Raw genomic sequence first — 26,634 nt, forward strand, 5'->3', positions numbered from 1 at the left:
TCACATCTTTTCTTGAGGTGGTGGCTGTGAGAGCCACACTTCTGCCCACACACCTCACACCTCAAGGGTCCATCCCGTACCTTTCTGGCCACAAATGAAATCAATTGCAGGTTGAATGCTAAAAAAAAAAAAAGTTTTAATTGTGCATATGCACTAGGTAACATTTCAGACACAAAATGGCAAGCCATCAGTAGGGATATCAAAATATAGTAGTGTGGGAATGCGTTTTCAAAGAACAGAAAAGGTGATACACAGGGCCCATAAATCTGCCTCCTTGTGAGGATATGCAGGAATTCACGGACGCAAAAATGTGTGTTTGCTTTTACGAGGCAGAGTCTTCTGTACTCATAGAGCAGGTTGGGCTGGAACTCCCTATGTAGTCAAGGATGCCTCCTCCTCCCAAGTGCTGGGGTTACAAGCGTGTGCCACGCCTGGACGCCCATGCAACCGTTTCCACTGAATTTCAGTGAATTCTACTGGAGGTGTGAGGCAGAAAGCGCACTGATGTCCGGTGTACTGCAGAGCTCATTCAGTTTCTGTGCGCTTACCTTTTTGTGTTAATATGTTAAAAACTCATATGGTGTACCTGCAGAGAGGAGGACCCTGTCTTGTCACTGGTCGACTGCCACACGCACCAGGCTTTACACTCAGGCAGGGGGCAGATCCTTCAGTGGCCTGCCAGTAGGATAAACATCACGCTTAGCTCTCAGAGAAATATGGCACGGGCTTTGCCTAACACATTTGCAAGGGAAGAGCTTAACCCTGGCTTGCAGGGGCTGCAGGCCTAAAGGTGTGTCCCACGCAGAGGGTCCGTTCTGTGATCCACAAAGCATCACGTGTCAGCGCCCCAGTCAGGTGCCTCCGATTGAGGTTGCCAGGAAAGTCTCCGGAGTGCCTGGGTACTAAGCCAAGTTCCTGGTGGTAGCCCCTAAGAATTCCTGGGATTCTTCATAGCGGTGTTCAGTGTCAGTGCACTCCATGCCATAGGGGTCAAATCCCTTCCATCCCATCATCATAATCCTGATGGTGCCAGGGCCCCATGCCCAGGGAAATGGGAGAAAAGTGTCCTCCATAGAACCTTGAAGGACGGTGCCCATCTCCTACCTCCTCTTATTCCTTCAAGCCTCCAGGCAAAGGGTGACATCTAGAATGTTCAGACCAATCAGATACATTGGCTGGGTGTCTCTTCCAACTCCAGAACACTTGGAAATGACAGTTCTGCCAAGAGCGGCTCTGTAACCGATGATCTGGGTGACAGGTTGCAGTTAAAAACATCATCTATTGAACCTAAAACACACAGTAAATAAGGCATTCGTTATTACCACCACTGAGGGGAGGAAAAGAAAAAAGAGTCTCTGAAACTCACCCAAAATAGCCATTTCAGCAGTCAGTAGGTAATCCTGGCGTCCACAGGGACACGCAAACAACTAACTGGAAACGGGTTGGGTTTTGCTCATCTGTTCTATTCCTCTCCGCTGGATATAATGTCACACGCTTTTATCCCAACACTCAGGAAGTAGAGGCTGGTGGAGCTCTCTGTGAACTCACAGGCCAACCTAGTCTACATAGTGGACTTCAGGCTAGCTAGAGAAGGCTACACAGCGAGACTCCCTCACAGTAAGTACATAAATAAATAGTAAGTAAAACATTGATTGGCACGCAGGGCCCTGACTGCTAGTGGGGTGGAGATCTGAGGGAAACAGATGCCTAAGTCCAAGGTCAGGACTCAGATTCTGGTGGTTGGTTGGTTGGTTTATTCACCTTGCAGGGTTGAGGGTGAAAAACAAGAGCTTCCGGAGCAGCAGCCAAGCGTCCCAGCTAGAGGACAGCTTCCAAAGCAGACAGAACCAGATTGACGGTTCAAGGGTTGGAGGCCAGGCTTGACAGCCTGCCAGTGCAGCAGGCATGCTGTAGCTGTGCTCTCTGTGGTGCCCACCAACTCCCAGGGGCAGGTCTCCCAACTGCTCTGGAGCCAAAGGAGGCCCCAGAGCTGCCTCAGGGGAAGCTTTCTAGGACAATGGCACAGCCAAAGCAGGGGGACACCACCCACAAAGATCTTGGTTGTAATGGAGGGAGCTCAGGCAGAGAGGCACAGCTAAGGCTAGAGAGGGTGGGGCAGGTGGAAGGGAGGAAGAGGGATTCAGAGAGAGGAAAGTAAAAGAAAGAGGGAGACAGAGAGAGAGAGAGAGAGAGAGAGACAGAGAGACAGAGACAGAGACAGAGAGAGAGACAGAGAGACAGAAAGACAGAGAGAGACAGAGAGAGACAGAGAGGCAGGGGAGAAGGGAGAAAGACTGACAATTTCCAGGATAAAAAACCCCTGGGTAAGGACTTTGGCTGCACACAAAGGAAGAAAGAACGGCCATTAAATACAATTAGTCTAGACTGTTGACATCTGTGCTGCCGAGTACTGTGGGCCCTGGGCTGGCAGTTGCTGCAAACTGGGAGTGCTCAGGGACCCAGACTAGCTATCCCTCAGAGAGCCAGAGAGCTGCTCACACAGGAAGGAGCCATCTGCCTGAGCCACGTGCATTTCAAAACCAAGAGCCTGCCATATGTCATGTTAGTTTGTTAGGTGAAACATTCCCGGGAGTTATTCCTGTAGTATCTAGGATCCCTTGCGAACACACCATTAAGACAGAGAGCACCGCCGCCGCTGCTGAGATAGGCAAGGCGGCTGGCAGCACTGTGGTCCCCAGTGCATAAGAAAGAAATAGGGGAGGCAGCACTCGTCCTAAATAGTTTAAACTCTGTGGGCTGAAGGGGACACACGCAGCCACTTAAATTAGTAATTCAAGAGTGTCTCTGGCTTTTGTCGCATTGTAGCATTGCTATTGAGAAAAACAATAGCTTTAAACAAAAGCTGTATCTTCCCTTTCCTTTTTTCTTTTCTCCTCTTTTCTGTTTTCTCTGTAACAGGATCCCCCCTGTGTTGACTAGGCTGGCTTCAGACCCTTGGACTCAAGTCACCCACACAATCACTGGAATACAGGTGGCACCCCACTGTGCCCAGTTTCTGATTTAGGCTAACAAGCACCCTCCTACTGTTTCCTCCCCTGAGTTGCAAGTACCAAGTACCAGGTTCTGTTGTTGTTGTTGCTTTTAACTCAAGATGTAGCCCCTGCTGATCTGGAACTCGCTCTGTGGACCAGGCTGGCCTCGAACTCACAGAGATCCACCTGCCTAGGCTTCCTGAGTGCTGGGTGGGACTAAGGGCAAGCGCCAGGGTGCCAGGGCTCTCTCTGGTCTGGAGGCAGAGCTCTGGCGGTTCAGTTAGTGGCCACTTGGCTCTCATGTCCCACCTCTGCCCTCCTCCAGCCTTTGAGCGGACCACCTTTGCCACCCTGGGAGTTGAACAGGAACACAACAACCACGTACCTCTAGATGTGACACTAAATTTCCGGTCAGAGAAACTACTCCTTCGGATCAAAGGCTCACTCATTTTTTCCAGAAATAACTTAATCGTTTCTTTCTTTTCCGGGTTCGTACTTGTTAGGTTCAGAACCTTCCCATGCACCTTCACGGTGGAATTGCTGAGCCCAAACCAGTAGAAGAAGTCAAACAGGGCATCCGCCTTGAATTCGTAGGCAAAGCTCAAATTCTCTCCATTCAGCACCACAGTTCCTGGAGGGAAAAAAGTCTTCACTACTTCCTGGAAGTCAAACTGAAAGAGAGAAAAGCATCTGTTGACGTGGGGTACAAAACCATCATTGTAGAATCATCCACATCCGAATGTCCGCAGCGTTCCACGCGGAGAGGGTGGGTCGGAGCGTGTGTCACAAGGAGGAGGAAGCGGAGCGTGTGGGGGCGAGGGGGGTGGTGTGTGCGCCAGTGGAGAGGGTGGGGCGGAGCGTGTGCCACGCGGAGGGGGCGCAGAGCGTGTGCCACACGGAGAGGGGGATTTGGAGCGCCTGCCATGCAGAGGCGGGGGGGTCGGAGCACGTACCACGCGGAGAGGGTGGGGTGGAGTACGTGCCACGTGGAGGGTGTGGGTCGGGGCGTGTGCCACGAGGAGGGGAGTTCAGAGTGTGTGCCACGCGGAGAGGGGGTGGTCAGAGCGTGTGCCACGCGGAGAGGGGGTGCGGAGGGTGTGCCACGTGGAGGGGGGACAGAGCGTGTGCCTCAGGAAGGGACTTGGTATCTCTCCTGCAGCAAACCCATCTCACCTGAAGTCTGTAGCTCTCGCCAATCACTGAGGAGATGATCATGTCCATGCCTTGCTCTATCTGCCGTCTTATCTTTGGGTGCCTCGTGTTCACAAGAAATGCATAGGTCCTCTCTAGGAGTCAGAAAAAAGTGTTTGCGTGAGCAAAAGTCAGAAAACGTGTTGTTTGTGCGACAGGAACATGCTTCTTCGAAATGTGTGCAGCTGGAGCCGCTCTGGCCTCCTCGGGCCCTTCCTGCCAAGAGGGCAGCAAGGGAAGTTGGGAACCCCTTCAAAGCCTTGCCTATTGCTTCAGGCTACCACAACAGGAGGCTGTGTATTAAAGGGCTGCAGCATCAGGAAGGTTGGGAACCCCTTCAAAGCCATCCCGATGCTCCAGGCTGGAGTCTCCAGCACCAGGCACTGGAGGTGGAGTCTGACCTCTGACCCTACCCAGCACACAACATAAACAAAGGGTAGATTGTTTCCTCACTTGAAAATACCAGAACCTCATTGACTGCTAATCTCTTTTCATTCCCCAGAATCAGGCCAAATCAATCACTCAAGCACTTAATCTTGGGAGGCGCAGCAAGCTTATCAGAACCTGCGCATCGACCTGCTGTTGTGTGGTTTCCAGAACATTCTATTGCTCTTGAGAGATCTCAGAGGCAAACCCTGAGGGCCAAAGGCAAGTGTTTACGGTTTGAAGGAATGTGGTGGGGTTTGTTTGTTTGTTTGTTTGTTTGTTTTTGTTTCATTTTGTTTTGGAAGATCTTTTTTTTTTTATGTGTATGTGTGTTCTGCCTGCATGTATGTCAGTGCACCATTTTTGCACCTGGTTCCCTCAGAGGCCAAACAGGAAGACATCATACACCCAGAACTGTTGTCACAGATGGTTGTGAGTCCATGTAGGTACTGGGGAAAAAACCCAAGTCCTCTGCTGAACAGACACTATTCTTGACTGCTGAGCCATCTCTCCAGCCCTGAACGCATTTTAAACCCAATCTTCCTCATTTTTACTTTTTCTACCCATAGTTTCCCGTCCTCTAAGTTATTAAAAGGAATTTTAGATATTAGCCCCCTTGTATGCTACTTGAGATGAGAGACAAAATAAAGCCACCAGGCTAGTTGGTACCTGGAACTGAATTTCAGGCAAGTCAACCAAGACCTTTCAAAGGCTCATTCAACACCTTTGCCTAGCCCCTTCTACAGGTGGGCAGGTTGTACATGGTGCATTTACAGACCTGTCCATCTGCCTAGCCCCTCCCACAGGTGACAGGTTGTACACTGGCGTTTACAGACCTGTCCATCTGCCTAGCCCCTCCCACAGGTGGACAGGTTGTACATGGTGCATTTACAGACCTGTCCATCTGCCTAGCCCCTCCCACAGGTGACAGGTTGTACACTGCGCATTTACAGACCTGTCCATCTGCCTAGCCCCTCCCACAGGTGGGCAGGTTGTACATGGTGCATTTACAGACCTGTCCATCTGCCTAGCCCCTCCCACAGGTGGGCAGGTTGTACACTGCGCATTTACAGACCTGTCCATCTGCCTAGCCCCTCCCACAGGTGGACAGGTTGTACACTGCGTGTTTACAGACCTGTCCACCTGCCTAGCCCCTCCCACAGGTGGGCAGGTTGTACACTGCGCATTTACAGACCTGTCCATCTGCCTAGCCCCTCCCACAGGTGACAGGTTGTACACTGTGCGTTTACAGACCTGTCCATCTGCCTAGCCCCTCCCACAGGTGGCAGGTTGTACACTGTGCGTTTACAGACCTGTCCATCTGCCTAGCCCCTCCCACAGGTGACAGGTTGTACATGGTGCATTTACAGACCTGTCCATCTGCCTAGCCCCTCCCACAGGTGACAGGTTGTACACTGTGCGTTTAGAGACCTGTCTCTCTTCGTGTTCACTCCCACAGACTTCTAGAAGATGGCTGTGCTTGTCTCCAGGATATACTAACTACAGATTTGCATACAATGCCATCCAGAATAGCAGAACTGACATGTTGCCTTAGTTACAGTTGTCATCCTGTGAGCTTAGCCATCTTTTTTTTGTTTTCACATTACAGCACTTCCTCACGTCCTAGCTTTTCTGGCAGTTGTCCAGCTGTAGGGGACGCAGACCTCTTCCCGTAGGCCTTACCATGCGACCATGTGCTTTGTGAGCCTCTCACACATCCCTTCTCCTGCCACTCCTGGAACTATGCTTACAATGCTGACCTAAGAAGCATCAGTCTTTCTGTAGGTTCCTCCTGTGGGAACAAGTCAGGGGGTGCGCCTATACATCTGTGAGTTACAGTGCGGAGCCTATACATCTGTGAGTTACAGTGCAGAGCCTATACATCTGTGAGTTGCAGTGCTGCGCCTATACATCTGTGAGTTACAGTGCTGCGCCTATACATCTGTGAGTTGCAGTGCTGCGCCTATACATCTGTGAGTTACAGTGCTGCGCCTATACATCTGTGAGTTACAGTGCTGTGTCTATACATCTGTGAGTTACAGTGCGTAGCCTATACATCTGTGAGTTGCAGTGCTGTGCTTATACATCTGTGAGTTACAGTGCTGCGCCTATACATCTGTGAGTTGCAGTGCTGCGCTTATACATCTGTGAGTTACAGTGCTGCGCCTATACATCTGTGAGTTACAGTGCTGTGCCTATACATCTGTGAGTTACAATGCTGCGCCTATACATCTGTGAGTTACAGTGCTGCGCCTATACATCTGTGAGTTGCAGTGCTGCGCCTATACATCTGTGAGTTACAGTGCTGCGCCTATACATCTGTGAGTTGCAGTGCTGCGCCTATACATCTGTGAGTTGCAGTGCTGCGCCTATACATCTGTGAGTTACAGTGCGGAGCCTATACATCTGTGAGTTACAGTGCGTAGCCTATACATCTGTGAGTTGCAGTGCTGCGCCTATACATCTGTGAGTTACAGTGCAGAGCCTATACATCTGTGAGTTACAGTGCTGCGCCTATACATCTGTGAGTTACACTGCTGAGCCTATACATCTGTGAGTTACAGTGCTGCGCCTATACATCTGTGAGTTACAATGCTGCGGCTATACATCTGTGAGTTACTGTGCTGCACCTATACATCTGTGAGTTACAGTGCTGAGCCTATACATCTGTGAGTTACAGTGCTGCGCCTGTACATCTGTGAGTTACAGTGCTGCGCCTATACATCTGTGAGTTGCAGTGCTGCGCCTATACATCTGTGAGTTGCAGTGCTGCGCCTATACATCTGTGAGTTACAGTGCGGAGCCTATACATCTGTGAGTTACAGTGCGTAGCCTATACATCTGTGAGTTGCAGTGCTGCGCCTATACATCTGTGAGTTGCAGTGCGGAGCCTATACATCTGTGAGTTGCAGTGCTGCGCCTATACATCTGTGAGTTGCAGTGCTGCGCCTATACATCTGTGAGTTACAGTGCTGCACCTGTACATCTGTGAGTTACAGTGCTGCGCCTATACATCTGTGAGTTACAGTGCTGGAGGCTTCCTGGCCATCACCAAGCCAGAGCACACATGGGACTAGGGTGCTGTCGTGGTGTGAGTGGTCACCGTGCTCTCTCCTCTCCTGCAAACAGTTCTGATGTGGAGTTGTGGACAATGGGAGTGGAGACACTCCAATAGCCAAATAAAAGGCGAGGCTGTCTAAGATGAGCCAGTCACTAGTTACCACCAGCAACTCATCTGAAGACTGCTACGCAGGCTCGAGTTCCAGAATCTCATTCTTTTTTTTTTTTTTTTTAAGATTTATTTATTTATTGTTATGTATACAGTATTCTGCCTGTGTGTACACCTGCAGGCCAGTAGAGGGCACCAGATCTCATTACAGATGGTTGTGAGCCACCGTGTGGTTGTTGGGAATTGAACTCAGAACCTCGGGATGAGCAGGCAGTGCTCTGAACTTCTGAGTCATCTCTCCAGGCCCAGAATTTCATTCCTAACACAGAAGGTTGTGCCGGGGACTCTCCTGTATTATCTCCAAGCAGGAGGAGAGACTAAAAGTGGGGAAATGTTCACACTGGAATTTGAGTTACAAGGTTGTTGCCAGTTAACCTGGAAACCACAAAGAGATGTGTTTCATCATGCAACCCTAAAGCTCAGAAACACATGCACGTGCACTCACCCATTCGCGCGCGCGCGCACACACACACACACACACACACACACACACACAACCTGAAGCACTTACAACTGCTTTCAAAACAAAAATCTTGGTTTCCACATCTCTAAAATAAGGCAGACCATGTATTCCATAGGTAGGGTCAATTTGCATTCTACCACAATAGCACTTTATACCTCCATCCTAGGAAAATTATTAACTATGAGGACAGAAAGGAGTCAGGAGCTAAAAGAAAGAACTGCTCTTGCGGAGGACCAGATTCGGCTCCCGGCACCTACATCAGTTAGCTCACAACCCCCTGGAGCTTCAGCTCCAGAGACTCTAATGGCCTCTTCAAGCCCCTGAAGATACTTCACTCATGTACACACGCCACAAAGGACATACACGTAATTTAGCTGGAGAGACAGCTCAAAGGTAAGAGCATTGGCTGTTTGTCCAGAGACTTTTATTATACACACACACACACACACACACACACACACACACACACACACACACACACGACCATCTGTAACTCCAGTTCCCGAGGATCCAATGCCTTCTCTGGCCTCCAAGGGCACCAGGCACACATGGGGTATACTGACATATGTGCAGACAAAACATAAAACAAATTGAAAAAAAATTAAATCTTAATAAAAGAGAATTATGATCTGTACCTACTTTAATGTTCAAAACCCATTTGGGTGATAGGACGTGTCACTGGGCCAGCTAGTGTGACAAGAGAGCATGCTTCAGACACAGCCTCACCACCCCAACCGTTCCTATAGCCCCAAAGATCCAGAACGTTAGAGCATTTCCTGTCTAGAAAGGAAGTCAGACCTCTAAAGGCTCCCTGTGAGATCACTTCCTGCCTGAATAGGAAGTGAGACGCTCCGAGACGGTCTGCTGTGGGAGCTTGTGCTGTGCTCCAAGTGGCTGCACATGACAGGTGGCGTGTTGCTGCTGCCCTTGGCATAAACTCACAACTGTCCTCCGGTCTTACAGCCTCTCTCGCACCTTAGCCCACCACCCAGCCAGGCGGAACCAAATGATTGTTTCTACACCTACCTTTGGAGGCGTCCTTCTTGGTCTGCACGTTAGTGAAGAAGAGCATGGGCTTGCTCAATATCGTCTCCCTGTAGTCTTTATAATCACAGTAGGTGGTCAGCTCCACGTACCTGTGGAAAAGCAGAAAGAGCTGCAGATGCAGCGTCCACTCCCGAGTGAGGAAGGGCGTGCACTGACTGGGCGTGCACCTACCTCGGCCATGGCCTTTGAGGGATGTTTCCTAAAATGCATCCTAACAAGGGCACCATATTTTACACAGACAAGAAGATTGCCTTCCGGTCACTGCTGGCTGGCTGAGGGCTCTATGGTCTTTGGAGTGGCTCGGTGTCAGTGTGCAGCTTTCGTGGAAGCCTTTTGCAGATGAGACCAATGTTGTCTACTCTCTGAGCAAAGAAAGTTCATCTGAAGCTATCAGCGCCCTAAGCGCCACCCCCCATCAATAATAAAACACTCCTCCCTCCCTCCCTCCTCCTCTCTCTCTCTCTCTCTCTCTCTCTCTCTCTCTCTCTCTCTCTCTCTGTCTCATCTACAATTTTAAAAACTTCCCCTTAACCATAAGAAAAAAAGAAAGAGCCGAAGAGGTAGAATTCACTAAGTCTTTCTGGTGGGTTCAATCTGTCTAATAGGTCTGGAATTTTCTATCTCCCCCCCACTCCCGCCTCTAATACCTAAGTAAGCATTCCCTCCTGTGTGGATCACAACATTAGTCAATTATGAGGCAGGACTCGGGAGACCCATTAAAACTTGAGCCATAGTGGAGACACTGAACTGTTTCCTGCTTTGTGTTTCACTATGTGTATGTGTGTGTACTAGCGTGCACGCCCATGTGTGTGTTCTGGTATATGTGCATGCACACAAGCAGGTGCATTCATGTGTGTGTGTTCTTGTATATGTGCATGCACACAAGCAGGTGCATGCATGTGTGTGTGTTCTTGTATATGTGCATGCACACAGGCAGGTGTGTGCATGTGTGTGTGTTCTTGTATATGTGCATGCACACAGGCAGGTGTGTGCATGTGTGTGTGTTCTTGTATATGTGCATGCACACAGGCAGGTGTGTGCATGTGTGTGTGTTCTTGTATATGTGCATGCACACAGGCAGGCGTGTGTGTGTTCTTGTATATGTGCATGCACACAGGCAGGTGTGTGTGTGTGTGTGTTCTTGTATATGTGCATGCACACAGGCAGGTGTGTGTGTGTGTGTTCTTGTATATGTGCATGCACACAGGCAGGTGTGTGCGTGTGTGTGTGTTCTTCTATATGTGCAGGCACACAGGCAGGTGTGTGTGTGTGTGTGTGTGTTCTTGTATATGTGCATGCACACAGGCAGGTGTGTGTGTGTGTGTGTGTGTTCTTATATATGTGCATGCACACAGGCAGGTGTGTGTGTGTGTGTGTGTGTTCTTCTATATGTGCAGGCACACAGGCAGGTGTGTGTGTGTGTTCTTATATATGTGCATGCACACAGGCAGGTGTGTGTGTGTGTGTGTGTGTTCTTGTATATGTGCATGCACACAGGCAGGTGTGTGTGTGTGTGTTCTTATATATGTGCATGCACACAGGCAGGTGTGTGTGTTCTTATATATGTGCATGCACACCGGCAGGTGTGTGTGTGTGTGTGTTCTTATATATGTGCATGCACACAGGCAGGTGTGTGTGTGTGCATTCTTATATATGTGCATGCACACAGGCAGGCATGTGCATGTGTGTGTGTTCTTGTATATGTGCATGCACACAGGCAGGTGTGTGTGTTTGTGTGTGTGTTCTTGTATATGTGCATGCACACAGGCAGGTGTTCATGTGTGTGTGTTCTTGTATATGTGCATGCACACAGGCAGGTGTGTGCATGTGTGTGTGTTCTTGTATATGTGCATGCACACAGGCAGGTGTGTGTGTGTGTGTTCTTATATATGTGCATGCACACAGGCAGGTGTGTGTGTGTGTGTGTGTGTGTGTGTGTTCTTGTATATGTGCATGCACACAGGCAGGTGTGTGTGTGTGTGTTCTTATATATGTGCATGCACACAGGCAGGTGTGTGTGTGTGTGTGTGCATTCTTATATATGTGCATGCACACAGGCAGGTGTGTGTGTGCATTCTTATATATGTGCATGCACACAGGCAGGCGTGTGCATGTGTGTGTGTTCTTGTATATGTGCATGCACACAGGCAGGTGTGTGTGTTTGTGTGTGTGTTCTTGTATATGTGCATGCACACAGGCAGGTGTTCATGTGTGTGTGTTCTTGTATATGTGCATGCACACAGGCAGGTGTGTGCATGTGTGTGTGTTCTTGTATATGTGCATGCACACAGGCAGGTGTGTGTGTGTGTGTGTTCTTATATATGTGCATGCACACAGGCAGGTGTGTGTGTGTGTGTGTGTTCTTGTATATGTGCATGCACACAGGCAGGTGTGTGTGTGTGTGTGTTCTTATATATGTGCATGCACACAGGCAGGTGTGTGTGTGTGCATTCTTATATATGTGCATGCACACAGGCAGGTGTGTGTGTGTGCATTCTTATATATGTGCATGCACACAGGCAGGCGTGTGCATGTGTGTGTGTTCTTGTATATGTGCATGCACACAGGCAGGTGTGTGTGTTCTTGTATATGTGCATGCACACAGGCAGGTGTGTGCATGTGTGTCTGTTCCTGTATATTTTCATGCACACAGGCAGGTGTGTGTGTGTGTGTGTGTTCTTGTATATGTGCATGCACACAGGCAGGTGTGTGTGTTTGTGTGTGTGTTCTTGTATATGTGCATGCACACAGGCAGGTGTGTGTATGTGTGTGTGTTCTTGTATATGTGCATGCACACAGGCAGTGCATGTGTGTGTGTTCTTGTATATGTGCATGCACACAGGCAGTGCATGTGTGTGTGTTCTTGTATATGTGCATGCACACAGGCAGGTGTGTGCGTGTGTGTGTGTTCTTCTATATGTGCAGGCACACAGGCAGGTGTGTGTGTGTGTGTGTTCTTGTATATGTGCATGCACACAGGCAGGTGTGTGTGTGTGTGTGTGTTCTTATATATGTACATGCACACAGGCAGGTGTGTGTGTGTGTGTGTTCTTGTATATGTGCATGCACACAGGCAGGTGTGTGTGTGTGTGTTCTTATATATGTGCATGCACACAGGCAGGTGTGTGTGTCTGTGTGTGTGCATTCTTATATATGTGCATGCACACAGGCAGGTGTGTGTGTGTGCATTCTTATATATGTGCATGCACACAGGCAGGCGTGTGCATGTGTGTGTGTTCTTGTATATGTGCATGCACACAGGCAGGTGTGTGCATGTGTGTGTGTTCTTGTATATGTGCATGCACACAGGCAGGTGTGTGCATGTGTGTCTGTTCCTGTATATTTTCATGCACACAGGCAGGTGTGTGGGTGTGTGTGGGTGTTCTTGTATATGTGCATGTACACAGGCAGGTACATGTGTATGTTCCTGTATATGTTCATGCACACAGGCAGGTGTGTGGATATGGCAGTGGAGGTCATAGGTCAATGTATGGCTCCTCAATTGCTTTCTACTTTACTGTTTGAGACAGGGTCTTTCTCTGAACCTTGTGCTCGCAGATCTGGCTAGGGTGCCTTGCCCGTGAGCTCCATCGAGCCCCTTTGAGGTTGGCCTAGGGCAGAGCTCAGTGGCTGAGCACTTGTTACGGTGGCTTGTGCAAGCCCTTGGGTTCAGTGCCCAGTGCTGAAAGCAAAACAGTGGTAAAAATCACTGTGGAGCGACCCCTGCTTCTCATTATGTTCTGGAGTAAAAGCTTGCTAACCTTCCATCCTGGCTGACCAACATCAAAAGGTTCAGAAGACATGAAACAGAGGAGAAGGAAGGCACCACCCTTGGCGGGGTCCATCCATCCATCCATCCATCCATCCCCTCACAAAGCCACGCTGACGTGCAGGCTCAGGTGGACACTGCCAGTGGCCTGACTGCATGTGTAGCTCAGAGTTCCAGAATTGGGCAGAGAGCGCAGGACAAAGACCCCAATCCCCCACCAGCTGTCTATCTGTGCGGCTGTCAGAAAAGAGTCATGGCATGAGAAAGAAAGGAGAGACCTGAGAAGAGGACGAGGGCACACAGTGTGGCAGGAGCTCAGAAGAAAGCAGAGGAAGGGGCACCCTTGTGGTGACGGCAGAAGAAAGGGGCTGATCTTGTCCATACCAATATCACGAGGAGTGTGTGTGTGTGTGTGTGCGCGCGTGTGTGTGTGTGTGTGTGTGCGTGTACGTGTACGTGTGTGTGTGCGTGCGTGCGTGCGTGCGTGCGTGTGTGTGTGTGTGTGTGTCCCCGCAGTATGGCAACTGCCCTCTAGAGGACACACCTGGTGTTCGTGTGCAAGGGAGCCCCTCAGAGTAGCAGTTCCACACACTTATCTGATGACACAACAGTGTGGCATTTCCTTCCTCCTGCGAGATCAGTTGAACATCCGACTGGAGACATTGTTAAATTTTGCTATGGACAAATTGCCTTCCAACAAACCCACGGTGCGAGTGGAAAAAAAAAACGGACCATCAAGTCAGAACCAATCAGCTGGGAGAACAAACGGGCCCCCTGAGAATTCTAAAAAGGCCTTTTGAGGCACCATGAGGCTCAGAGAGCCGTGCTTGGATGTCATCAGACAAGGGGCACCAGGAAGCCACGTGTTGAGTCTATGTGTGAACCACATGTGATGACACACTTTACAGTGCGTTGAGTGTAACAACAGAATAGTAAAAGCAGGTGTGACATCACTTCCCTGCCTGAGATGATTCAGAGGTCATTCAAAGGGCCACGCACCCCAGGTGTGTGCAAACACTGCGTATCAGAAGGTTTTGGTAGCATAATTTATAGAAAAGAGATACACCTCATAACTCTAGCCTGGCCACAAAAAAGAACCACGGGGTGGGGGGGGCCCTTCCTACCCATCCAGAAGATGGTGAGATCATTGCACGGCTCTGTGCAGTGCTGAGATACCTAGACAGTGGGGCCACAGGGCTAGGAGGCAGAACGCTGGCACATGGGTAGCACACAGGGCCCAGATACTCAGGACATGGGAAGGAGTGGAACGAGAGAGTGTGCCATTTGACTCCCAGAGGTGCACACTTTAGAATGTCTGGTCTATTGATCTTTGGAGCTTCCAGTTTGGCGTTTTTGATCCGCGTTAACCACAGGAAGAGGAGCCGGCCTGCGTGAAGGAACACTGGCTCACCACTCCCCCTATTTCCAGTTCCCTTTGCCAAACGCCTCAAAGCCCCCAATGAAATAAGGAAATGGATGTTTTTATTTGAAATTTATCATTATGAAACTTGAATACAAAAGTCATCACAATAGAGAAAGGTGAGAGAGTCTGCCCGTTCGGCTCAGGGGTGTTTCAGCACCTGACATTCAGTTGCTGCTCTTGCTTCGGGATGTCTTTCGTGATGACCCTGGGGATCTGGGACTCCATGTTTCATCACGGACACTTCAGGATCAGTAATGAAAATGTCACCCCTGTGCACTGAAAATTAGTAGCCATGTTTGCTAAAGTTACCGTAGGGGAGGGCAAAGTGTGAACGGCTTTATGACTTAACTCCCATTTCTTCCTTTCACTCCATCCCCAATTTACTTTTAGGCTACAACTTTCTAAGCCCTGGCCTCAGGGCAACTGTCAGAGGACCAGACAATATCGCAGGAAGCAGTGTTTCAAAATAAGATGTAATTCATGCCCATGCTCAGTGACGTGTGTACTCCGTTTCAGAACCAAGGCTCCCTGTGACCCCTGAGGCACAGCTCTCCGTGACCCACTGTGCCGTGGGTCCTGATAACAACACAAAGATGGCAAGGAAAATCCCTGCGCCACCAACAGCCACGTGGTGCAGTTGAGAGTCACATGAAGCACGTGATTTCAATGTGCAGTGGTAGAGAGCAGAGTCCTTCCTGAGAGGGGTGTGGTCCCTGCAGCGATAGCACCAGCATGGCTGTCCAAGCCCCTGGACGGTTTCATCCACCCAGAATCTGTGTTGTATCAAGAACCCCAGTAATGTGCATGTTAAGTAGCCAACAGTTAGAGAAACACCTGTGGGAAAGGGTACCCCACCATTCAGATTGAAAAGCTGGCCCGTCACTCACACACAGAGACGTCAGGGAGAAACCACGCTCTCTGGATTCACACATCCCAAACTCCACTGTTCTACCTTTTGGTTACATAAAGGGACCAAAGACCTGAAGCTAGTCACCCAGCTACGGGCGAGAGACTTTTGTTACGCCAAGGATACACAGGGAGGTAAGCAAGGTGTAAGAAGGCTGCCGTAAGCTGGGACGGTGATGCACGCCCGTAATCCCAGCACTCGGGGAGGCAGAGGCAGGCGGATCTTTGTGAATTCGAGACCAGCCTGGTCTACAGAGTGAGTCCAGGACAGCCAAGGCTACACAGAGAAACCCTGGGCAGTGGGGGGGGGGGGGGAGGAGGGGAATAGAAGGCTGAAGTAGCTGGCAGGGGTGGGGAGGAGTGGGGGACTGGAGTCAGAAGGCAAACAGCCATCCAACAGTGACCAGGTATGCTGAGACTAGTAGCAGACTGGGCGTGGCTTAAAAATCAGAGCAAGGCTCTGAGGGAACGAAGCCAGAAAAGGAGTCTAAAGCATAAGAGTGCCTGGGCTACGAGGGTTTTTCTACCTTTGCTGAAACTCATTTTCTTTCTTTTTTTTTTTTTAAAGATTTATTTATTATGTATACAGTCTGCATCAGATCACATTATAGATGGCTGTGAGCCACCATGTGGTTGCTGGGAACTGAACTCAGGACCTCTAGAAGAGCAGTCAGTGCTCCTAACCGCTGAGCCATCCCTCCAGCCCCTGAAACTCATTTTCATCACCAGCAAAATCAGTTGGCTTCCCAGGAGAGGGTGACCGGACTGAATACAGTTCAAAGAGGCTTATGGGGCTGCTCGGTAACAATACAAACACGAACATCTGGCAAGGGCTCAGTATGTGCCAGTGTTTATTCCTTTAAGACTTTATCCATTTTAATTCTAACACAACAAAACTTCAAGACCAAAGTGATTTTTAAAAACTTTTTCTTTGTTTATAACCTTGGCTGTCCTGGACTCACTCTGTAGGGCCAAGCTGACCTTGAGCCCACAGAGATCCCATGCCTCTGCCCCACCTCCTCCCAGTGCTGGGATTACAGGTGTGGGTCACTGCGCCTCGCTAACATGTTTTACTTTTAATTATGGGTGTATGTGTTTCCGTGGGTGGGTTTGTGCATGTGAGTGCAGTTCCTATAGAGGCCAGAAGGGGGCTTCAGACTGCTAGAGTTACAGGTAGCTGGGAGCTGCCTGATATGGGTGCCAGGAATGAAACTCCAGTCTTCACTAAGACGTCTCTTCGTGCCCATTTTATTTTTATTTTATAAGGTGATTGTTAGTCTCATCTAACAGCCAAGGACACTGAGTTATATAAAAAGTAAGGAAATGCTCCAGGGGCCCTCCCTAATACAATGTACACACACACGCGCGCGCGCGCACATGCACACGTACATGCACGTGCACGCACACGCATGTGCACATATACACACGCCTCCTCTGGACCAGATCTCACTCTCGTCACAGTTCTGTATGTCTCAGGACAGGGGCCCAGGTTGGCAGAGCAGAGCCCTGTAAGCTGCCACTGGGAGCTGTGACCCTGCCAGGGCTGGCAGACAGCTGGCACTTCTCGCTGTGGGGTGGGTGGGGGTGAGGCTCCGACAGCACAGACTTAGTCATCTTTACCCAGGACTCCCTAGCATTCTACGGACAGGACCCCTGGAGAGGGAGGGCATGGCTGTGGACAGGGGCCGAGTCTACCATTTCTCCTTTTAAAATCCCCATACTTTTTAAAAGACTGACTTATACCATTGGGCAGCACTGGTGGAAATCCAGTTATTTATTTTGGGGCTTCTGGACGTGTGAGAAGCTGCTGGTGGCTTTTGGAAGGCAGAACAGCTTCTCATCTGAGGCAGTTTCCTGGAAACACAGGCACAGTCAGACACTGCTCCTTAGAACCCACAGCTCGGCTGAGCCCAGCACCTTCCACTGGGACAACAGCAGTAGTGCCAGCGCTGCAAGATTTCACCAGATGACACCGGCGAAGCACTTAGCACCCTTCCGGGCACTCAAGTGAGTATTAGTAGCTACACTTCTTGTTTTATTTATTTAGATCACCCAGCAGCCACTTTCATTCCAGGGGAGCAGGGAGCAGACAGGACTCAAGGTCATGTTTGCCAAACATTGCCACTGCGTGTCAGCAGTAGGCTGTGTCCTAAGGGAGACAGAGACAGACAGACAGACACACACACACACACAGAGAGAGAGAGAGAGAGAGAGAGAGAGAGAGAGAGAGAGAGAGCATTTCAGGTCACTTGGTAACCATTACATACAGGCAGTGTCCTGAGCAGGCTTTAGATATGGCATGAATAGAAATCTTGACCTTAAAAGAAAGATGACAATGATGATATAATAAAGATTTGGTCATTACTTCCACAAATTAAGACAAATATTTTTAAAGCAGAGTTTTCAGAGAACCTTCACAGCCATCACTAGTCAGGAAAGGCTTGGCTTCTGTAGTTTATTTAACACTGTATTTAGAAAAAATTTAAGTAGCAGAAAAAAGAATGCAAGAAAGGAGGAGAGAAACCCCCCGTTGTGGGGCCTGTTTGAATGTCAAGGGCAATGGTTCCCAGAAATTTGGGGGTTCTTAGGAAAGGACCCCAGGAAAAGAATAGAACAGGCTGAGTCTTAATTAGACTACGGACTTATTCTAAACCCAAAGTGCTCATCAAGGGGGATAAAAGTGTAATTAATGAATTAATAGACCAAGGGTTCTTATCCCCACATCCCTGGACCAGGGGCACCGGAAATCCATCCTCATCTCTGCCGAGGTCAGTGTGCAGTTCGGAAAGGTCCAGTGGTCCAAAGTGCTTAAGGACTTGCCCTTGCCTTCCTCAATCCTGAACCATCTTGGCGGCTGCTCTTAGTTAGATGCCATCCCACAGCCAAGGCAGGAATGTGGTGGCTGCAGAAAAGATAAAACCTCACTGCAGTCCCTCATTGCTAAGTTCCGACTTGTTACGATGAGTGTGGAGTTTGCACTGTGCACAAGCAGACCCTGCAGATGCCAGACACCCTGGGCCCAGGCTGTTCATCTACACCAATTGCCCAGCTTTGAGGAGATCCAACTGGAGTGCTATGCCAGGGATACTCAAAATTCTGGCCTCCTATGCCACAGTAGCAATTAAATCAAATTGGACACACACACACACACACACACACACACACACACACACACACACCCGGGGAAGGGGGAGAAGACTTGGCTTTTGTGTATATTTTGACAGAAGCAGTGTATGCTATAGAGGCAGAAAATTTTGTTGGAGATTGGTCTGGTGTTCTGTCCATTCAGATGCTAAATTCTGGACTCTGAAATCTGGTTGTATAATGTCATATAAATGTTGCTCCCCAAGTAATTGGTTAATAAAGTTGCTGATAGCCAATTACTGGGAAGAATAGAGGGAGGTGGAGGTGCTGTTCTCAGGCTTGGGGTCTCAGAGAGAGACGATGAGGCCAGGAAGAGGAGGCGGCGGGAGCAGAGAAAGAAGAAGAAGAAGATGGAGAAAGAGGACATGGTCTGATGGAGCCGACTCAGCCCAGACAGGATGACACATTAGCAAGTAACCTGTTGAGTGCAGCTGGGAGGTAGCCAGATTAGCTTAGAAAACTAATTTAACTTGTGCCTGTCCGGTTATTGAGCTAAAGCTGCTTAAATAAATCAATAGGTCTGTGTCTCAATTACTGGGGAACTAGCCAAGTCATGGAAAAGCTCTGTAGCATTTAGTACATAATCACAACACAGGGAGTAGCTTAGGAACCTCGGGTTCCCTTGGTTTGGGCTAGCGCACACCCTCTTCTAATACTCAGACACTTGAGACTCTTGTCGGCAAACTATGGGGAAAAACACCAAAATGATGAACCTAGAACCCACTCAGCAACCTAGGATGCCCACCTGCTTCGAGCTGCAAGCTCCTCCCTCTTGAAACAACAAAATGACTTTCTCCCCAACTTAAGGATCACCAAACTTAAATTCTAGTCAACTATACTAGTCAGGCCAATTAGCAGGCTAAGGGGGAGGCCAGTCTATCCTAAACTAGTTTGGGGTTCATCCACAGTGAGGCAAACTGCACCCCCTAAGTTAACTGATAAGGAGAATCTTCTAACAGTCGTCTATGCCCGTTGTGCACAGTTCGCTGTGCGGATGAATCAGATGAGGCGCAACCCAGAAAGGGCGGGGCGTGGGCAGTGACGCTTACATAATCCAAGCCTATCAAACAGAACAGAGACTCAAAGTACAGCCCTGCTCCTCCAGCTGCTTCTTCCTTTCAACCATAAAAAGAAGAGCCCCAGGCAAAATGGGGCTTGAGTATCTTCACTCAAGTAGTCCACTGTCGCTCATAACGGTATATTCCTGCCTATTCTGTACAGTTGCTTTGCTTTGAATAAAATGGTCCTGAGGCTGGAGAGACGGCTCAACACAACCGTTTCTAACTCCAGCTCCAGGGCATCTGATGCCTCTGGCCTCAGCAGCATCTGTACTCACAAGGCACACACCACATCCTGACACACACACACACACACACACACCTACACATAATTTTAAAACTGTAAGAATCTGGAAACATCCAGGTAGACCTGTGTGCTGGTGATGCTAGACCAGAGTCAGTCCAGTGCCACTGGATCCGTCTTGCAGATCAGAGCAGAATTGGCTATGGCTAAGTTCAGAACGCTCCCCGCAGGCAGCCCAGCTCTCCATCTGGAACGCACTCCAGTCAGAAGACCCGGCTCCCTCCCGGCCACTTTTCAGGCTGCCTACACAGCTGTAAAAGCTGCCTCCTGCCACGGCATGCCCCTGCAAGGACACAGGTTGCTAATTCCACTGTTCAAACCTTTCTCGGTGGAGCCTTTGTGTCTCCAGGGTGTGCAAACCCTCACAAGACTCTCTCTCTCTCTCTCTCTCTCTCTCTCTCTCTCTCTCTCTCTCTCTCTCTCTCTCTCTCTCTCTGTGTGTGTGTGTGTGTGTGTGTAGAAGCCAGCATGTATGAAATTGCACTTGCACCCTGGTCTGTGTCACCCAGACATTGTGACCACACTCTACCTGGCGCAGAACCTCTGCTGTTTTTCCATTGACTATTTAAAGACAAAGTTTTATAACAAGCCTCAGTTTTATTGTAAAATTTCCAGCATCTTATGCTAGGGTTGGGGGAGGGGAGTGGATTCTGTCAAACACCTTGTCTCTGGCTTCAGTTCAGTGGAGGAACATTGTAATTGCTCTGTGTGTGTGCGTGTGCGTGTGCGTGTGTGTGTGTGTGACAGGTGCACCAGTGTATACCTGTCCATCTTAAGTTTCAAATGAGCTCTCTCACTGAAGTTGGAGCTTACCAGTTTGGGGACAGGGTGGAGTTCAGCCAGCCCCAGTGACTGTCCTGTCCCCATTCCCCTAGCACTGTGGTTCCAGGCACACGGAGGCATTTTTGCATCCAGACTCAAGTCTTATGTTAGGCATGGGACCGGAGCCGACTCCCCAGCCTAAGCCTGCTTTCTAACTTAGCTCTGCTCATGGCCCTCCTCTTACAAATGGACATTTCACAAGTTCTTGGTTTTCTCGGGCATTCAAAGCTTGAATGACCTGCCAGCAGGTGTAAGAACGCACTGGCAGTGAGTGTCCCCTGCTTGCCCCTCCCTTTGCCTCCACCCTCTCCGCAGACTACACACCATCCCAGTGGCAAACACATTATATCTTCACATCTGGCCAGCGGCAGCCTTCAGACTCCAAAATCCACTTGGTTCTGGGGCACTCAGGCCCTGAGGTACGTGTATGAGGAGAGGTGTGTACCCTCTTCTTCCAGGGTGACTCAGCCAAGTGGAATCGAACTCGGATAGCCCTCGCTTATGCCACTCAGATGAAAGCCTGCTTCCACACCCTTGCCAGCTTCAAGCCTACCAAGGAGCCTTTGAGTCCGGTTGGCTACAACAGTTCCTGAGACCCACTGGGTAAAAGCTGGGGTCTCACAACGCTCTGCAGCAAACCGGGAAGCCTTTGCTCTTATTTCTGCCCGTCCTGCTTATCCACTGAAAAGCCAACGGGGCTCCGGACTGGATTTCTGAGGGCTTTGCTTTCTTCTCCACTATGATTGCTTGGCTTAAGAAACTTCACTGAGAAAGCAATTACTCTAGGAAAATGAGGTTTTTGCACGCTTCAGCCAAATAAGGATATCCGTGCTCAGAGCTAAAGCTAGACGTGAGAATCTGCATTCAGACATCCCCTCAGGGGTGTGCCTGCACACTGAGCTCATCTGACCCAGTTAATGGGCAGAATAGAAAAAAACAGTCACCAGCTAGGAGTGTTGGGTGGGGCTGAGCGCGCTTGCACCCTATCCTCCCTACACTCTCGGCAAGACGCCCTACTTAGTTGCTTCAAGAAGAAGAAACAAAAACAAACAAACAAAACAAAACAGAGGGTCTGGGCTAATGGATGACAGGTAGGATGGCCACTGTCCCTCTCCAGTCTCCCGGGGAGGGGACAGAAGCCAGGTAAAGGATTTGCAGGGAGGCCACCCACCTCTTGATGTAGCTGCTGAGGCGGTACAGCTGCCCGTCGAGGCGCACTAGGCCATCCCCGAAGACGTTGAAGCCCCCTCGGGCGGCGCCGGGTTCCCCGGGCCCTGGTACCACAAGCTGCTCACCGCGCAGCTGAAAGGTACCAGGCTGTAGGCGGAGCAGCTGCGACAGGGGTAGCAGGGCCAGCTCGCAGTCGCAAGTCCACAGGCTGCGCAGCTCCCCGGATGAAATGGAGGTCAGGCTGGGTCTGGCCATAGGCTCGCACGCTGCTGTGGCCATATCAGACTGTGGATCGGGTCCCCTTCCTACCCTGCGCTGCCCTGGGCTGTGTGCTGTAGTCACTCCAGAGCCCTTTTGTCACCCTGAAGTCTGGCCACCCTCGAGAAGCGCTGCAGGCTGGCACCGAGAAAGCAGAAAGCGGTCCCAGAGCTGCGCAGCCACTTTTATCAGGCACCAGGCACGCCCCTTCAGTCCCCAGGCAGGACCCCAGATGCTCCACTCCTGCAGAGCAATCAGTGTTTCATAACTTGGCGCACTCCCACCTCGCTTGCTCACGGCCAAGACTAACTTAGTCATCCCACTCGGGTCAGACACTCAGCCCCCGCATGGAGCCCTCCCTGCCTGGTCCACACTGCCTGGTTCAGCATCCTCCCTATGACAGATGCCCAGACGTGGCTCTGCGCCCATGTATCCCACAGCCTCAGGTACCACTGCTCCCAGAGGACCACACAGGGCTCCTGTCCACCTGTCCACTTCTCCACCTGGGGCCCAGGGACCATCAGAGCTCAGGCTGGGCTCTATATCCCACATCTATATCCCACGCCCCATCTGTCTTCAGCGTCCTCCGCCTATAATTTCTAGATTATCTGGCTTTTCCTTCTCTCTTTATTTCCCAGCGTGGGTTCCTGCCTAGAGCATCCTTCCCTGAGGGCCTGCCACTTTCCCACAAGGCTTTGCACATCCCCCTGTGCACGCCAATCCTTGACCTTCTTGCTTCTGCTGCCCTGTGACCCCTTGAGGACCATGTGCCTGGATTCAAGCCAGAAGTCCCCTAGCAGGCCTCCCCTGTGGGCTCAGCTCCCTAGCCCCAGAATCTGTTCGTTTGCTCAGTTTATAAATATTTTAGTGCTTTAGCTCCGTGCCCACAAGTCTCCCGAGGGATGAAAGGGCTATTCCTTTCTATTTAATTAAATGACTATTTCCAGGCTAATAGGAGAGGAAGACTTAAATATATATATATATATATATATATATATATATATATATATATATATATATATATATATATATATCCATCCACAGCCCCTGGAGCCATCCAACTTGTAGTCTAACAGAGAAGCAAGCGCGTTCTTCTGCAGTTACATTGAGGGGCTCTTTGCCGCTAGGTCAGCTCTGAGGAGTTCTGAAGGTAAAATTCAGAAACTAGCTTCAACTTGTAAAAGGCAAAAGATTCATACGATCTGAAGAGAAACCAGAGTATTAGCTTTGACTTGTCTCTGGGTGCCTCCATAGTGCTTGGGCTTAACTGAATCAAGCAAAAGCTCTCCTGCTATATTTCGTGTATTTTAAAAGATGTTGTTATGGTTTATCTTTTGTGTATGAATGTTTGCCTGCAGGGATGTGTGTGCACCACGTGAGCAGACCACCTGCGGAGTCCAGACCTCATCAGTCCAGATCCCCTGGAGCCGGACTTACAGGTGCCATATGGGTGCTGGGAACTGAACCCGGATCCTCTGCAGGAGCAGTAAGTGCTCCCCGTAACCTTCCAGCCCCTGGTGTTGCAGAATTGTTATTCCGCTCCCCTCATTTGACAGTAAAAGCATGTTGTGTGTGAAATGGCGTTGTCTTTATAAACGATATTTCAAGTCACTATGCTACTTTCCATCAAAAGAACGCACTCTTGGGCGTCTAGACTTTTCTTTACTGGAATGCTAAAAAATCACTTTGTTTTCCATTACCACAAACAATAACATCTTTACACTTAATTCCTTTCTGCATTCCATCACTCAGAAATGGAGTTATTGGGATAAGTGACGTGAGACTGTGCAAGGCTCTAGATACATATATGTCCTAGGTTGCTTTCTGTTGCTTTAATAAACACTGACCAAAAACAAGTTTGAGGAGAGAAGGGCTTATTTGGCTTACAAATGACAGAGAAAAGACAAGGCTTGGAGACAGGAACTGAGGCAAAGACTCATTTTTATGTATGTTCCTTACCAGGCCAGATCCAACTGCCTAGGGAATGGCACCACCCACAGGGGGCTGGGCCCTTGTACAGCAATTAACAACCAAGAAAATGGCCTCCATCAGATTGGCGATTCCTCAGTTGAGGTTTCCTCTTCTCATGTGTGTCTGGGTTTATGTCAAGTTGACAGAAATTAACTATTAACTATGACTAGGTGTAATAGTTTTCCAAAGGAATGCCTCCCTCCCTTCCCCCCCTCATCAGCAGTGAATCCTCGTGTTGGAGTCTTTAGTACTTGAGAAGCATACCCTTCAACTATAGGCATCGGATTAGGTTCACAATAGAACATCAATGTTACACTGAAAATCCTGCTTATAGAAGAGCAGGCACGGGGGCGGGGGGTGCAGGCTGTGCTTATGCTTATATTTAAGAGGGGACAGCTTAAAGATCTGGCCATCCTCATGTAGCCCTACTGAAGCAATAGTGATGTCATCAAGGCACGGGGCGGCCTTTTAGCCTCAGAGATTTAAATGGTCCCATTCAGTGGCTGCGGTGGTCAGCTTTGATCGTTAACTCCATGCAACCTAGAATCAGCTAGAGGCTCAGTGATGGATTCTCTACATCAGGTTGACCAGTGGGCCTGGCTGTTGGGGATTCATTGATTGTCTTAATCGGTGTGGGAAGACACATCTCGAGTCTGAGCATCGCTTCTGATAGCCATCTAGATGAAAGGACATAGAAGAAGGAAGGCTTTGCCTAGTTACTCACTTGGCTTTCACTCTTGCTGGTCAATCCATCTACTCTGAGCTGCTGCTGCTGCTGCTGCTGCTACTGGTGATGATGATGATGCCACCGCCAATTCCTTCCATATTAGAACCAACCTCTCTGGGCTTCCAAGGTAAACTGGAGATGAGCAGCTTTCCAGGAACCCTCGAGGTCTCTGGCACCAGATTGGGACTACTGAGGCACACTGCTTCATGGCCTAAGCAACTACCAGGTGAGCAGCCATTTTTGCACTACTCCAACAGTGCTGAATAAGGCAACAAAATGCATCCTCTTTGTAGTGGAGACTCTTTCTGCTGGCCCTGTCCCTCAAAGCAACCTTGAATGACACAGAGCCTCAACTCAAATCAACAGGCTCTCACGGGCCAGTTGACACCACCACTGTTTCCACGAGTGTCTGGGGCTGCTGGGATGTTAGTAAAGTGACTGCTACCCAAGAACTGGATCTGAGTTCAAATCCCTACTGCCTACATAAAAGCTGTCCTGGCACAGGGCTACCTGTCTGCAACCCTGACACTGGGGCTGGGGGAAGCTCATTGTCTACACAACCTAGCTGAATCGATGAGCTCTGGGTTCCCCAAGCTGAATCGATGAGCTCTGGGTTGGCAGAGCCATCCTGTCTCATAAAAATAAGGCGGTGAGTGATCAAGAAAGACACCCAGCACTAACTTTGGCCTCCACACACACACACACAGGTGCACACAGGTGCTCGCCCCCGGCACCCTGAGAGCGTCCACATCAGTCCTGTGTGTTCTGGCTTCTTCACGTGTATGCTGCAGGGTTTGTAGGCAAAGCACTCTGAGGAGTGTCTGGCACAGTGTGTGTTTGATGCCCACCTCAGGGGGCTTTGTGAGTTCAGTGACTGACAGCCCGCACCCTGCGTCTGGAAGTTATCACAAGACAATGCCGCCTCCTGCCTACTCCTGGGCGATTCCTTTCATCTTAGGCCATTTCTTTTTCCTAAGTCTCAGGCTTCTAGGCTTGGCAGCCTCTTCTTTTGTGGGTGACGCTGTTCAAACCTTTGCCTCCCGTGTCTCCCTAAAGCTAATGATCCTCAGCTATCTATTTACTGACCAGACTTCTTGTCTATCTGCCCCTATCCACCTCTCCGTGTGACTTTCCACTTGTGGCTCCAAAGGATCTTCTTTCTCTAACTGAGTGTGCTCGTTCCCCTGTGTCCCTCATCCTATGAGCCATGTCCTTTCTTCTCTCTAGACTGCTGAAGGCATCTAAGACTGCACCATTACGTCCCCCTCTTCCCTGGCTCTCCTCCACTGCCAGTCTTCCTCAGCCCTCCCCAGTCTTGTCAATCCTCCCCAGCCCTCCCCAGTCTCCTGAGTCCTCCCCAATTCTCCTTAGCCCTCCTCAATTCTCCTCAGTCCTCTTCATCTCTCTTCAGTCCTCCCCAGTCCTCCTGAATCCTCCCCAGTCTCCCCAGTCTCCTGAGTCCTCCCCAATTCTCCTTAGCCCTCATCAATTCTCCCCAGTCTCTTCAGTCCTCTTCATCCCTCCTCTGTCCTCCCCAGTCCTCCCGAATCCTTCCCAGTCTCCCTAGTCTTCCTTGGCCCTCTTTGGTCCTCCCCAGTCCTCCTCAATCCTCCCCAGTCCTCCTCAATCCTCCCCAGTCCTCCTCAATCCTCCCCAGTCCTCCAGGCCATTGGCTGACTCTGCCTGCTGAGTCTGGAATCTACAAATCCCCGGCATGTCTGTGCTTTCTCCTC

At 49.8% G+C, this 26,634-nt stretch overlaps 1 protein-coding gene across 1 annotated transcript; it reads right to left on the reverse strand.

Annotated features, from left to right (window-relative positions):
- Positions 1-122: 122 nt before the first annotated feature.
- MEDAG (mesenteric estrogen dependent adipogenesis) lies at positions 123-22,460 on the reverse strand. Its single transcript, XM_084763570.1, has 5 exons — positions 21,947-22,460; positions 9,329-9,438; positions 4,167-4,279; positions 3,379-3,664; positions 123-1,287 (listed from the first exon to the last, which is right to left on the reverse strand). The coding sequence occupies exons 1-5, from the start codon at positions 22,222-22,224 to the stop codon at positions 1,163-1,165; spliced, it is 912 nt and encodes a 303-aa protein (XP_084619696.1). The 5' UTR covers positions 22,225-22,460; the 3' UTR covers positions 123-1,162.
- Between the last annotated feature and the right edge of the window lie 4,174 nt (positions 22,461-26,634).

Source organism: Acomys minous (genome assembly GCF_964271855.1).
Source record: "Acomys minous genome assembly, chromosome: 16".
Classification (NCBI taxonomy): Eukaryota; Metazoa; Chordata; class Mammalia; order Rodentia; family Muridae; genus Acomys; species Acomys minous.